This window comes from Pezoporus occidentalis, unplaced genomic scaffold (genome assembly GCF_034315485.1).
Source record: "Pezoporus occidentalis ecotype Australia unplaced genomic scaffold, CSIRO_AGI_Poc_V1 ctg64, whole genome shotgun sequence".
In the NCBI taxonomy this organism is placed as follows: domain Eukaryota; kingdom Metazoa; phylum Chordata; class Aves; order Psittaciformes; family Psittacidae; genus Pezoporus; species Pezoporus occidentalis.
Genome location: NW_026915987.1, coordinates 1,976,170 through 1,991,125, shown reverse-complemented (window position 1 = coordinate 1,991,125; position 14,956 = coordinate 1,976,170). Strand labels below are relative to the sequence as shown.

General features: G+C 45.9%; 1 protein-coding gene across 2 annotated transcripts in view; it reads left to right on the top strand.

Moving 5' to 3' along the window:
* The window catches only part of PAPPA (pappalysin 1), a 367,459-nt gene that overhangs the window by 280,207 nt on the left and 72,296 nt on the right, over positions 1 to 14,956 (top strand). For both annotated transcript variants that reach the window (XM_062640261.1, XM_062640260.1), the window contains exon 10: positions 8,794 to 8,990. In XM_062640261.1, the coding sequence (XP_062496245.1) occupies positions 8,794 to 8,990 (197 nt within the window). The remainder of the gene's footprint in view (positions 1 to 8,793; positions 8,991 to 14,956) is intronic.

The following is a 14,956-nucleotide window of genomic DNA, read 5'->3' as shown; positions in this document are numbered from 1 at the left end:
CGTTTTCTCCCTGCAACATGCTGAAGAGTGACAGCGAGATTGATTCATTAATTAATGGCAGCATCTGGCAGTACTCCTCCTTTAAGTTCTGTGGCACATTCACCCTTCCCCATCCTGAAATCCATCATCTCTACTTATTCCCCTCCTTCGCCTAGCGCGTTTTGCACATTTTATCTCCTTCCCCGCACAGAATCAGGTCCCAGTGGAGAAGTTTCACTTGGCCTTTGGATACGTAGGAGCCAAGCGAGCTGCAGTCGTGTCCGCTGTGACCGATGCACCCCTCTCCTACCTCTTGGCTGCTTTTCTTTCACCTTGCTCTTGATTCCTCCCGGGATAACTGATTTCTGCGATTACTGCGGATCCCAGCCAAGTTCAAGCCCTGTGTAAAACAGGCCCCATTTGTAAGAGTTACGATTTGCAGTTGTGGGAACCCAGAGCTTTTTTGCACTTGATCCATTGAGAAATGGGTGTCTAACAAGCAGCTGAGCACCTTGTCCTTGGTGTGCACTCTCCCACACACCAAGGTTGTACACATGCATCTAGATATATGTGCGGACATTGAAAAAGAGCGCTGCTTTCATTTGCATTCCTTTTGTTGAGTGTGATGTGCATTATGCATTGATTTAGCTCACCAGGGCTGAAGAAAGAGAAGGATATGATAAAAAAGATGCAGAGATCAATAAAAAAGAAGGGAGGGGGAGAGAAAGTAATATGAAAAGAGATGAGTAAAGGCTGATAGACACATTGAACCACAGCTGGGAAGTCGCTGCAGAACTTCTATCTACCCTTAAGTTTGCCAGGTAATTTATGGGGTTTTCAATTGCATCTTATTGGTGTTGTTATTGCTACGCTTTATCTCCTTTGCTTATAAGGGACTCTTCCTAAAGCCTTTTTACAGCAAAACAGGGCAGCGCTTCCGCTTACTTCCACATGTGAGTGGTCCCGCTGCAGAATGTGAGTGTTTCAGGTTAGACACACATCTCCCTGCTTTGTTGGATCAGGGCCTCAGGGATGTAAAACACAAAGAAAAGGCACAGGGTAGAGGAAAAGAGAAAATAAATACACCTAGCTCTTGAGTTTACCCCCAGTTCCTGGCATCTTGAAGCATTAGACTCCGGGTCAGGGAAAAGTATGATTTTAATTTGACAATGTTCCTTAAACACCTTTTCTCTCGCTCCTGCTTGGCCTCAAGTGGTTTTTTGCTGCCTTACAAATCTGGATCTGTCCTTCTCCTCCTCAGAGGCCTCTCCTTCCAGCTGTGAGCCTTACCTTTGTGGGAGCTCTATCCTTTACCTCTCCCATTATCCATAAATTAAGCATAGCACTTTCCCCTAATCTTATTGTTCGGCGGGCTGCATTGCATTCAGGGAAGTGATTAATATTCATGAGCTTGCTATCTCTGTTTGGTGCATAATCCTCTAGGGAAATTGCAGTGTTAAATGAGTGACACAAACCTAATTTTATATGTCTTTTCTTTCCTTTCTTTCTTTTTCCTTTTTTTCCCTTTCTGACAGAGGAGTAATGTGCTTAAAATAAATTGATGGATGACCATCCATATTCATTGTGGGCATGCTTTGAGAGCGTGCCTCGCTCCCATCCTCTCTCCCTCCCTTCCTCATACCCCTGCACAGGAACACGGCTTTGACTGCCGAAACCCTGGCCCCACACAGCAGCTAATGGTGATTTTGCCTTCTTTCATGAACATTAAATAGGCCTTGGCTGACCCTGCTCAGGGCTTTCACTAGAACAACAGCATGGGAGAAACTGAGCCACCTTGCAAGAGAAACTCAGCATCTCACAGGGCATCAATAAGACTAAAGCATTGACCAAGGAGCTTGGGAAAGAGTATTGCTGTCGATTCAGAAGCTGAGGTTCTATAGCAGAATTTAATGGCAAGTAGCAATGATTTTACTGACTGGGGCCATTCAGATGATATTTGTGTGAATCAGTCAGCTTAAGGCAAATGCTTTGAAGCTGACGGTTTCCTGCAGCTCGTGGGAGTGTGGCTACATGTTCTAAAATGTCTAAGCACTCATTTGGCAAGTTAGTAATCACAACATAGTCATAAAGTCTCTCAAAGTGATTTTCAGACTGTCATCATTAATAGTGCAATGTTAGCAGGGCCAGCTGAGCCACAGAGCAGAGAGAGCAGGCATCTCAGGCAGTAAAACACAAAGGACAGATGCTTTTTTGTGGGGGAGAATGTGGGATGGAGTGGTATTTGCCTGCATTTTTCTCTAGGCCAGTGACTCCAGCCCAGTTCATTCCAGCTTTGGTTTTTAGGACACAGCTACAATGACAGCCCAACGAAAGGATTACTCCTTTGCTTGCTGTGTCCCTCATGCATTGCTCTCCATGGATCAGCGCTTCCATGGCTGGCCATGCTTCACTCCTCAGAGCATCCTCTGTGACTCAATAGCAACTTGCTGTGTTTAGAGGATGATGCTGAGCACAAGACCTTCCTTTGCAATAACATAATAACATCCAACCACACTCACAAACAAGCAGTTTGTGCTCCCTGGTGACTGGCACCACTATTTTTTTTACTCCTGGGCTTCTTCCCAGCTTCCCAAGGAAGTGGGCCAGGTGTCGGGAAGGGCCACATTGGCCAGTCTTCTTGCCTTCAGAGTGGCTGCTGCCATGTGTGACAGAAGCCTCAAGATTTTCAGTCAGACAGTCTCCAAGTTTACCTAATAAATCTGTGTAAGTCTGAGGAAACCCTGAAACATTCCCAGCCTTGCTTTTCGGATTTATCCAACCACCCAGGGAAGGGAACAAGATTAAGAGTGACCAGAACGTGTACTGGAGTGCTTTTAGAGCATGCGTGGTTGGTGGAAGGCCACATTGGCTCCCTTTGGCAAGCCACAGAGCCGATAAGGTCTTACTACCACTGCCAGTGACGGGAAATATCCTTTCTCTTAAGTGACAGAGGCTCGTGTTCTTGGAGGTGAAATATCCGATTTCAGTGCCGGGCTCTGCGAGAGAGTTGTAATTGTATCTGTCTGCAGCATGCAGATCAATTGCATAATTATTGTGCCCCAACTGCTATATCATACCGAGGAGCCGGCTCACGCCAGACAAAGGACAAGCCCAGGAATGTATTTCCACGAAGCAGCTGAGTTACCAGGGAGCCGCGTTCTGCATGCTCGGTTCAGGAGATGCTCAGACACGATTGTCATGTTGTGCAGGGGGAAAAAAGCCTCCTGCGAGGCCCTGGGATGTGCTGCAGTAGATTGCAACACCCGTGTTGCCTTCATTTCCAAGGTGTCTGTTTTATTTCATGGAAGGAAAACGTCACCATTTATTGATACGCAACTTTATTCGGCAAGGTCTGCCCAAGCTCTGTGTAATGGTTTTTCCTCTTCTCAAACCTGAACATCCAGGAAGGAAAATAACTCTCGAATATTTTACCGTAGCAGGAAATCTCTCTCTGTCTCTGGCTTCTTCAATATTAAAGAAGAGATTAGCAGATATCCTGGAAGCAGGCCAGGTTATTCACTCTCTTCCCACTGAAGCCAAAGGTGAAACTCCCATAGAAATAGATGGAGCAGGTTCTGCTATCACTCAGCTGCCGGGTTCTTGTGATCTGCAGTGGAATTATTTCTCCTTTTGCGATAGAAACCTCTGGATATGTTTCTTCTCATCTGTAAACTTAAACACCAGTGCTGGAGATAGAATCATAGAATCAGAGGATAGTTAGGGTTGGAAAGGACCTTACAGTTAAGTGATGTGCTGGTAAAATCCTGCTTCTGTACAAGTTGCTGACTTGAGCGAGCCTATGATTCGTGCCTCACTGTGTCTGAAAAGAGCTGGACACCTTTGGACAGACCTCCTGGGGTTAAAATTAAGCTTGCTCTGTTCCAAGATCTTGTTACTTTGAGACAATGCTTCTGCATTTTTGTACCCCTCTTCCCCCTCTTTTTTTTTTTTTTCTCTTTCGGACAAATAGTTATGTGGCGTGAGGCTTGTTAGAGTTGGAAACAGCCCCAAGTAAACAGCTGAGCTTAAAAATACTCCTTTTTTTTGTCTGGCCTTTAGAAAAAAATAGTAGTTATTGCACAAAAGAAGACTATGCTGATGCCAATCACTGCGTTCCAGCTGAAAACAGGAAGCTGCCCCGAGTGTCTGTCCCCAGCACTTTGACTATGCGGCTCGGACATTCAAAGCCTCAAGGAGGATGTGCCCTGTGCTATGAATTGGATCCCTTGATCTCTTTTTTTTTCCTTTTTAATGAGGTGGAAGGCTGCCTATGACAGATAAGTGTGTATCCTGCAGGTCTGCTTCCTGATCTGTACCAGAATTCATTCATTTTGCTGGGGATTTTCCAGCCTCACTTCAAACAGGTAACTGTGATGGGGAGATACCTGCTCATCCAGACCTGGGCTGGCAGGTGCCTGCAAGCGCTGCCTAAACCCTCTGCCTTACCTTGTGCACCCTTTTATCTCTAAACCCTACATGAGGGGATTGTATTTCAATCCAAAATCTGCCTTTTGCACTGTGTTCAAGCAGCTGAAGAAGTAAGGAGACGCGGAGTTCACACAATGCACGGGAGCCCTAAGATCTTGCAGCCCAATGCAGTAGTGAGCAGGCCAAGTCTTGCTAGTCTGTCTTCCCAACAAATCCCCCTCTCTGGGTTGGTGTCTGCCATGGAGCATTCAGGGATTCCCAGATGTTGCTGATCAGGAGACTGCCTTTTCCCCAAACAAGAGCAACTTTGGTTTGGCCCCAACATTTTTGTGCCTTCAGTGAGAACGCTGTCAGGGAAAAGGAGCTCAGGCTGCCTGAATGAATATGCGTTCCCCAAGTTCAGCTCAGGATCCTTTAGCATCTGTTGTCAATCCCCAGAGGTGCTGTCTCTTGCCAGGTGCTGTGCCTGCAGACATTTTGCTGTTCTAGATTTAAGCTGGATTTCCAGGCAACTGCTTTGTAATTTTTTGAAGTCATTTTTTTCCTTGAGGACAAATCGGATTTCCTTCATGTTCCCTTCCTCCATATCTCCTTCAAATCAGATTCAACTTTGAAGTGAGAAGTCCGCGGTGTTGATGAACCAAGTCCGTGATGCAGGCCATATGTGACCACTACAGCACTGTGACCTTCAAAAGGTCTTGGGAGCTTGTAGGTCTCTATGGAAGCAAAAGTTAGCTCATATTACCCAGGACCTGGATGCTTTTCATGTCACAGTAGTTGAGAATAGAACATAAAAGGCATTTTGCACCATGATGGAAATAAAGATGTTAGCTACTGCTTCCTAGAAAAACACCACTCCTGACACTGCCCTCCCTGGCTTTGATCCTGTAGGACTCTGCGGATTTAACTGAGCTGTCTTCACACCACTGTGGAAAGGGAAGAAGCCTGTTAGCTTTTATTTTGTGAGGGCAATCGTAGGAAGAAACAATCTGGTCGCTCTTTACTTTATGAAAATGTGAAGCCCAACATCTAACCTACCGAGCATCCAAGACCACAGTAAGAGTCAGGAGTAGGAGCTGGTGCTCAGCACCTGTGGAAGGAAGAGCGTCTGCTTTTTGGCAGCCCACCTGGTGATGCACCACCTTTGGCTGTCGTAGATTGATGCCTTCATCAGTGCTCTCATGATTTAAAGAAGTCCCCCTCTTTGCTGTCACTCAGGTGTAGAGCCTCATGGGCAGGCAAGACCTGCTCTTCTCACCAACGCTCCCCTCAAAGCATGACAGTGCGTGCTACAGGATGGTGTGTCAATAGTAGGACTTACTATTTCTTTCCTTTCTTTTTCTTTTCTTAAATGAAAACCAGGGTTGTAAAGCCACTTTCGCCATCATTTTTCAAAGCACATAAAAGCAAGCGGGTACCTGATCTCTCAGCTCTTATGTCATCCAGCCCCATGCTGTGGTGGAGAGCAGGGTGCAGCCACTCTCCAGGACCAGCACAGCCGAAGGGCTCATGACAGTGCAGTTCAGTAAGACTTGGTTAATCATTTAGGCAGTCTCCATTTAATTCAGACATCCCAACCTCTCCATTCGGTTCCTCCCTTGGGTTTTGCAGACTCCAAGCAGACAGATTTATTGGGGTCTTAAGCATAATCAGGAACAAATTAGCCTCTGTTAGGATCACACGCTGGCCTGGATCACAGCTATTCAAAGGCTGCCTTCCCATCCATGTGAGTATGAATTAAGTCATCGGGTTGGAGTAGGTCTTGAGTATTCTTTTAACCCAAACACATGATCTTATCAGAAGCCCATTACATTTATCATCGCATTAGGAGGGAACATTTGGAGCCAGTGCAGGAGTATGTTGCTATATAAACGTTGTGCGTGCTTCAGTGCCTGTCATGAAAAGAAGTCAGTGCTTCAGGAAGGCCAGGGAAACGCTGTCTAAATGCCTAAAATGAGGCTGTGAGTTTCTGGGGATGTGTTTGCATCAGTAGGGTGGCTGCTCTGGGGATGTGTAAAGAGAGCGTCTATGTGTTTGTGTGTCAGTGCTTCTGTCAGTGTGGGTGTGTAGCAGGGTGCTCTTGGGTGCTGGTATTTCACTGTAAGTGTATATGTGACTGTGCATATGTCAACAGGCTGAATGTTGGGTCTTTTTAATAGGGTGTGTGTTTTCCTTTCTTTTCTTTTGCTTTTTACAGAAATAAGCCTCTTTTCCTAAAATGACAAAGAAACCCTTTAAAAAAAAAAAATCCATGTTTTCATATGTTTGGGATTTGTTTCTGAGGATTTTTGATTGCTGACCACAGGCTTTCCAGAGCTGAATGTTTCTCAGGGATTTCTGCTGAGACTCTCACTCAAACTGGGACATAGTGCTCCAAGGCGGGCAAGCTGCTTAGCTTTTATCCTGCTGTTCTTGGGTACAGCAGAGACCTGGCCTACGCTTTGCTATTGCTCTGCAGAGAAAGGAGCAGAACAAGAAATGCAGAAGGATAAGGTGAAGGGAACCAAGGCTTTGCCTCCATGGCCATCACAATGTGAATGAGCCACACTTGTGCAGCACTGTGCCAGCACTGATAAGCCCTACAGAGAAACAAGGTATGTCACAGGGATGTCCAAACTGTGGCTCCCAGGGCACGTATCGTTCATGACCAGTTCAAGTTCACATTCCCAGCTGGGTCAATATCAGATGAGGACTAGCATGGCCCTGCTGGCATCAGTGCTGTTGGGCGATAGGCCCTGGGAAAAGCAAGGCAGTGGCTGCTGGGGCCAGCACTGCTGGGTTGCCTTAGGGCCCATCTGCACATCCACGGAGCCCCTTCCCACCATGGAGCAATGGGACACCCCGGGGAGCCATTGTCATCTCTTCCCTGTGAAGCACTCTCCCAAGCCTCCTCCTCCCAGCCATTCGAGGTGTGTGGTATATGTTCAGTGGCTCCCAGCCATATGAAGATTTTAAGACGTGACATGTAGGGTCAAGGAGTTTGGCCACCCCATCTCAGGCGCAGGGCTGCACTCATACAGCTGAACAGCTTCCAGGTTCCTGCTGGCTCCTTTTCACCAGCTCACAGCGCTGGCCCAGCAAACACACAGCTCCCAACACTTACCCACGTACACGAGTTGTCCGCAGAGGTCATGATGAAACGAAACCATAATGATTGACTTCTCCATTCTTTCAAACTCACACTCTCAGAAGGACCTGGAATTTTTCACGGGGGATTGGGAGGAAGGGAGGGGAAAAGGAGTGAAAGTCATTAAATAATTGAATTGCAATAAACTGATTTTTTCTGGCTCATGGTGGTATTTCACTGTGTAAACTAGGAGGAAAAATAAACAGGGGATTTAGTAGTTTGGAAGTAGCTCAAAATTGAGCAGCCGTTGGATTCTCTGACACCTAGCTCGAGATAGTCCAATGCTACCGGCAGGACTCTCCTTAGGGATCGCTTCCATCAGTCCAGCTAGCAGCTCTGGCTAATTTCCTACCAGGTTTTTTTTTTCAGCAGGCTTATTTGCCAGACAAAAATACAACAGGCTGTCAGAACTGGATACCTCTGGGGACTGGCAATGATAATACAATACAAAATAGGATACCAACAGGTCAAAGGTTTCCATTTCAGAGAGTACTCTAATGACTGAAAGTCATTATTGCTATGCAGTCTGTTTGAAAAGAGTAGATGGATCTCAGTTCAGTTTTTAATGGGCCAGTGTTACAGAAACAACCTCAAAAATTTGGCATCTTTGTTGGCAGTCTCATTAGAGAAGCCACAGAATAAATGGACGAGGATAATAAAGTCTCCTGCTGCTTTTGATCCTTTCAGGTCAAATCTGAGTCATGTTGGTTGAAGCCGTGTGTGCATGTGGCAAGCTTACCCTCACACATTGTATACTGTGTCTGCTCTGTGGATAAACAGATCCCTTAGGCCCTTTGGTCACTACAACTGTGAACTTGGCAGTTTTCACCATCCCAAAATTCACAGTTGCTGCTGCTGCTGTTGTTTTGCAGATATCTTTTAGAAGCAAAAAGGGAAACGTTGCAGACCAGCCCCTCTGCTGGCGTTTTTCCATCCAAGTTGGTGGAATTACGCCAACACCCACATTGTCTCTCTATGTATTTTCTGTCTCTGCTTTCTTCTGTCTCCATCCTTTCAAATGGAGATAGATGAAAATAAGCAGAAATCCCCTTACATTAGGAAATGTCTTGGGGGAATTGCCCAATATAAAAGTTGACTATCGTTGCTTGGCTTTTTTTAAATCACCTTGCTATTGCCTAGGAGTGCTTTCACTTCCCAGTGACCTGGTCCAGCAGATACCGGACACTGATGTTATCAGGTCCTAGTTCTTACATTGCTACCTGTAACCAGCGCTTCGTGATTTCTCTTCCTCCTGGCAGATGAACCCAGCAGGTGCTATTTCCACGATGGTGATGGAGTATGTGAGGAATTTGAGCAAATGACCAGCATCAAAGACTGTGGTGTTTACACTCCCAAAGGCTTCCTGGATCAGTGGGCTTCCAACGTCTCCGTCTCACATCACAGTGACCAGCAGTGTCCAGGATGGGTGGTCATCGGTCAGCCAGCAGCAACCCAGGTAAGAAAGCATGTGTTCTTTCCTGTCCTGGAGAGCAAAGTCCAGCAAGAAGTAACAGTCATGAATGTAGCTCAATGGTCAACACTGGTGTGTGATGTTTCCTCTGCCCGTTAACTTGCTGCTTCACCAAGGAAGGCCCCTGACAGCAGTTTCCCTCTTTCTGAGCCTGATAAGTAGTGAAGAGTTGAAATTCAGTTCCAATCATGCATTCAATATGCTGTGTAGGAGCCACCTCGAGCAACTATCACCACCAAAAAGCCTAGACAGGCTCTCTGCAGCTAGCACAGGCTACTGTCTTGTGGCGATGAGATCTGAAGGCTAATGCTGAATAACACAAAGGAGCGTTCTTTCTTTTTAATAGTTTTGTGTTTTCTGTCTCTCAGTTTCATAAAAGCACCCTATTGTTCTATTCTGAGAAAGGTCCCGTCCATTCCCAAAGCCATTCATTAGTTTTAACCCCCTTCTTACATGTCTCCTTTGTAACATAAATAGCTCCAGTTACCATAACTTTACCTTTTGTCTCCCTGAAAGAATTAGATCCAAATGAGTTCAAAAAGACATTAGACAAATGCCTGGAAAACAGAGCTGTACATGATGCAGATGCAACAGTCCAGATGCAACCTGACTCAGGAAAGCCCATGTTGCTTATTGATGTTTTTTAGAGGATGCAAGATATAGTAGAGGATACAGATATAGATATAGATAGATATAGGAGCTGCTTTGTATGTTCCTCCTTGAGCATCCACTGTTGTCCCTTGCTTGAGATAGAGCAGTGAATTACGTGGACTTTTGGGTTGATGCAGTAAAGTTGTTCTGACAGTCTAATTACCGGGGAGGTGTCTTGTGGGCAGTGCAGAGAGGGATGTCACAGATAGGACAAGCAGATTTCTCCATGAATAGTAAACACAAAGTATTTCCAGTTGGCTTGCAAAAGAAAACATCTTTATGCAAGAGACTTGGCCTTGTCCACATTGCACAAGTCTGTAACAAATTAATGACCAGGTCAGTTTTAAACGCACAAAGCTTGGATAGTACCAAGACACAATCCAGAGCCCAGTATTGCCTCTTTGTCATGGTCTCATTTATTATCTCACCCTGTAAAAGGAACTTTTACCTGGACCACTACCAGTGCCTTCACAACTTCTTTCTCATTTGAGCTCCCTGTAGGACAGCCCAAAGCCCACTGCCTCCAGTTCAGGTGCTGCTTTATGTGCATGTCCCCAAGCACTCGGTGCCCATGCAGCTGCTATGGAATGCTGCCCTGTTTTTTCTCCTAAGGCACTAGTAGAGATGCAGCCACCCCGTGCAGTAGGTAACATATGGTCCTGCGGTGGGATAACCACCACCACGTGCACACGCAAAGCCCTGCTGTGTAGCCACAGCTCAGGCTTGTATGTTGTACCCGATGAGATGAAGTTGTCACAGCCTTGTTAAAACAAAAAAAAAGGGGGCTGGAAAAAGTGCTGTTGTATTTATAGGCAGAGCACTGGCATATCACACACTGCCAGAGTGAATGGGAACATGCCTCCTGTTATTGCCTGGCCCCTGGGGAGATAACAGTGTGCTATTTACTTCCAGCAAAAGGAATTTTTGCTTTAGCTCAGCTGGTCCTGTTACCAGTTTGAGTGCATGGGGTTCACTGACCTTTATAATCATATATGTTGAGAAAGCTTTGTTTTCCCCAGGAACAAGGAGGGCTCGTTGGCTTGTGAAAGCACCTGACTTGTCACTGCAGAGAGGTTAGGTGGGGCAGCAGGTCATCAGTGTTAGCCAGCGGAGATGAAAATTAACCTAAGATCTCCTCTAATCACTGCATGTAATGATCACTGGTGTGTAAACATGTTTGGCTTCATTATCTGTACAAGCATTGAGCCTTCGGGGGTGGGGGGGTGGTGTATTGATGAAAGGAGCACCTTTCCTCACCCAGATATCTTTTGGAGTAGGTTGTGTGCTTGCTGGTCTTGTGCAAACTTTTCGTGTTGTTGCTGGGTAGTTTCCTGATTAATCAGAGTGGTATTTCTGTTGGCTTCTCATCAAGAATGCCATGAAAGATATGTTTGAGTGCAGTGCACAGCAATATACAGAATACATAAGCTGCCTGATTGTTAGCCATCCCATTTCTCATAATTGCCCTGGTGCACTTAAGGTGCTTTAAAGCATTTTAAGCATGTCCTTCATGATTTAAAATGTTTCTCATCCTTAGATAACTCAAGACCCGTTTCTCTGCTTGACTCCCATGGTTTTTGCCTGGGCTGTTTCTGAGGAGTTGGGTTTTTACTGGGGTATTTCTCAGCAATATCTGCCTGCATGCACTTGTTCACTGCTGGAGGATTGTTTATGAGCACAAGCAGGAGAACACTCCCTTATTATTGTAGGGTTGCCTCTGAGCACCCCACACCCCTTTGCTCAGTTCACTTCAGACAGTGCGTGTTTCTGAGTCGGTTGTTCCTTACAAGTAGGGTTGCCCTCACTTGCTCGTTATTTTGAGCTGGATCTGACATGCTGGCTGCTTCCTTGTGAGTACGAGGCTGCTGAATGGCAACATATGAAGGGAGGGGCAGAAAGAAGTTCACAGTATAAGATTTGTTTTGAACAACAAAATGCTTACAAAGAATGACACAGTCTTGGCGAAGAGATACACATTTGAGAAATGGAAAGGTCAAACAGCCCCCCCTTGAAACAATTGCTCTTTCTGCAGAAGCAAGACTGAGAGACAACCACTTCTACTTTCCTGGCAGCCACTCTTCAGTGCTGATTAAGAAATACTCTCAGTACTGACAGCATCCTATTTAGAGCCAAAGGGGACCAGTCAGCAACATTGCACCAGCACAGAAATGCGATGTAGGGTGTTTGTACAGTTGGGTTTCTAATCCAGCGTCCTCCTTCACGCAGACACTGCTCAGTACCTGTTGTCAACTGCAGGAGGAATTCAGCAGCAAGGGCTTTGCACACTCTTGGGCTGCTCTTTTCCCTACTGCTCTTGCTGTGAGTCTGTAAACAGCCTCTCCTTGCCATCCACTGTGTGTGAAATATTATCGGTGTTGATGGACTGCTTGTGTGGAGTTTTCTACAGCACTGTTTATTTCTCGGGGCCTTTCTTGTGCTAAAGATTATTGATGCTAGCATTAAGTCATCAGCTGGTGTGTGTTGGCAAAGACTACAGAAAGGCAGTAGCACTAGGCAGATTTATACTGGCTGAAGGACAGATCCAGTAGGCATAAACACAAAGGGTACTTCGTCTGATCTGGTTGGTGAATAGCTGCAGTCTTTCTGTGTTGGAAGTCCCCAGTGACTTATTTCCCTGACTGGTTTGTACCCAGCTCAAGTCAGCCTCCTCTTTACCAGCAGGAGGGGGTAGCACATGGCCTCCTGACACCACGTTAAGCAAACCTGGGCTTGACAAGACATGAGTTTAAAAAGCCAAACTATGGCCTACCCAGACAATTTCCATTGTAGCATCACTGGTAAAGATGCATCAACAAGGTGTGTGAAGTAGGAATGTGCAGTGTGGATCAGGTCACTGTAAAAGCTTTGCTGTCCTTCAGGGCTCAAGAAACCCTTGAGGGTTTCCCTTGGGGGGAAACAAGGTCTTGCAATGGCCTTCATAGATTCAGCCTCCTTGCCCTCATTGCCAATTTTGTTCTGGCACAGCTTACACTGGGTAAGTGCATTAGCTGTGTTAGTCTCCCTTTCTAGAGTAGGTTGTACTGAGCAGGAAGGATTTGGATCTAAAGTGTCTTTTTTATACAGACATGTCTTTGGAGGAAGCCTATGACAGGTCTGTCTCAAGGGGTGGCTCCATGGTTTGAGTGGTGGCACTCCTGCTTTTGGAGAACTGATTCATCTGCAGTTTCCCTTTGGGCCATTGTAAAGAGAATTATAAGAGGGGCTAATGGATGTTTAGGTGGCTTACTGCTGATCTCGCTCCTCCTGTCACAGCAATGTGTGCTCAAGACTTGGAAGCTGGGGGGGTGTGTTGGTGATTTAGAGGGCCAGTCTCCCAGTAACTGTCTTTCATTGCATTTCCTCCCAGTTGTGCAGAAGTTGTTTAGACCAAGTAACCCTATATGTATATATATAAATTTATTTTCTTTCTCCCTGTGCCATTGTTTGGGCTTGGGTTTCCCATGTATGGAAAAACCACACAGCCCAGCACAGCTAACCAAAAGGAGACTCTTTCCCAAGGCTGCTGGGCACACACAGATCCTGTTCGTTCCCAGACTGATGAACACACCCTGTTCTCATCTGGGTACCCCACAGGGGTTGCTGTGGAGTAACAAGTTGTGGAAGAGGATTCTTATTACATCTTTCCCACAAACAGCGGCCCCCTCCTGCCCCTATTGCAGTTCCCACAATTGCGCTCATCAAGACTCATGCCACGAACCTATTCTTCCACCAGCAGCAGAAAGATGTCTAGAACTGCAGTATGTCTGTAATTGCCCACAAAAGGAGAAGACAGGAGCACAGAAATGCTCGGAGTACTAGAAGAAACAACATGGTAGAGCAAGGGCTCCAAGAGTGGTAAGAAAATACTGTAAGAAAATGGGAGAGAAAGACGATCTCTGCCACACAGTTTTATTCTGTCTAATAAATATAACACTGAAGATAATTCCCCAAAGATCCAGCAAAGCCAACTAATAGAATAATGTTGAACAGGAATGGGAAGAGAGGAAACCTGCAACTTTTAATGGAGAAGCCATTCCTTTCCTTTGGGGTGATCTTGCTGAGAAGAGGGAGGGTGTCTGCTTGTCGGCTCTGCAAGCATCCCTTTTTGAACTTCCCAATTCACAGCCAAGTCCTGTTGCTCTTCAACGGTAAGAGGTTTGTTGTGGTTGGAGGGATAGAAGAATCCCCATTTTTAATAAGATGATTTGCTTTGCAAATGTCTTTGTTATTTATAGCTGAGCCAGGCTTCGAACCACTAATCTCTGGAGGATGAGGGCAGAATCCCACTAAGAAAAACCAGTAATGGAGGAACCATGAATGATCAGGGGTTAGTTCTGAAAAAAAGATGAACTGGACACTGGGCACAGGGTGTTGCAAGAGGGATGTAGGTTTGCTGTACACATCTGAGCTCATTTCTAGAACTGGCTGATCCACCACAAGGCTTCAGCTTAGGTTACAGAGCCCTCCAAGTCTAACGTTGGGGTCCAAAGGGAGCTCCAACACTTCGTCTTTATCTCAGCCTTTCCCCGGATAGTACAGACCAGCCAATTTGGTCTTTTGCCTTAAGGCTGAAGAGTTGCATCACGAGCAAATTCAGGCTGGAATGCTCCTTCCTTGGCTTAAGTGATGAAGTTTTTCAATGTACAGGGATTAATTAAGCCTTATCACAGCCACACTGCTTGGTTTCTGTTCCTTTTAATAGAGGTGGAAAAGGGAGCACAGAAAGGTAAAGCTACTGTTTGAGGATTAAGCCTCAATATCCTTCAGAGCTGTTGCAGGCACCGGGCATTTTTGAGCCTAGATCTCCCCAAGAGCAGGAAGTTCAGGAAGTCTTGAAAGTTGAATGTTGATATCTTGGATGAAAAGAAAGCTATTCAGGGCCTACTGAGAGTCAGTGTCTGGAAGCAGAGACCTGGAAGGGGTTTGGGGTCATTAAATCTACATTTTAGATCTGTCAGCCACCTCACATCATCCTGTTTGTGAATTAATCAGTCTTTAGCCAAACACAGTTTGGCTGTTCATTCCCAGTATAAGAGGACTGGAAAACTGTCCCACCAGCAGCTTGCTTTAGTGGCTGGGAACCTTGTTTCCCACCTGTCTAGCTGGGAAAGATGGACTCTGCAGCCCTTCTGCCAAAAGAACTCCACTTGTCCTCACTTGCGTGATTGTGTTTTTGCTTTGTCTCATTGGAGAGGGTAGCCCATGTGAAGGGGCCACACCAAGCTGAGGGATGCTCCAAAGATGGGTGCTAACATCAGTGCCATGGCTCCTGCTCAGGAATAATCTCAGTGTTCTGGGGA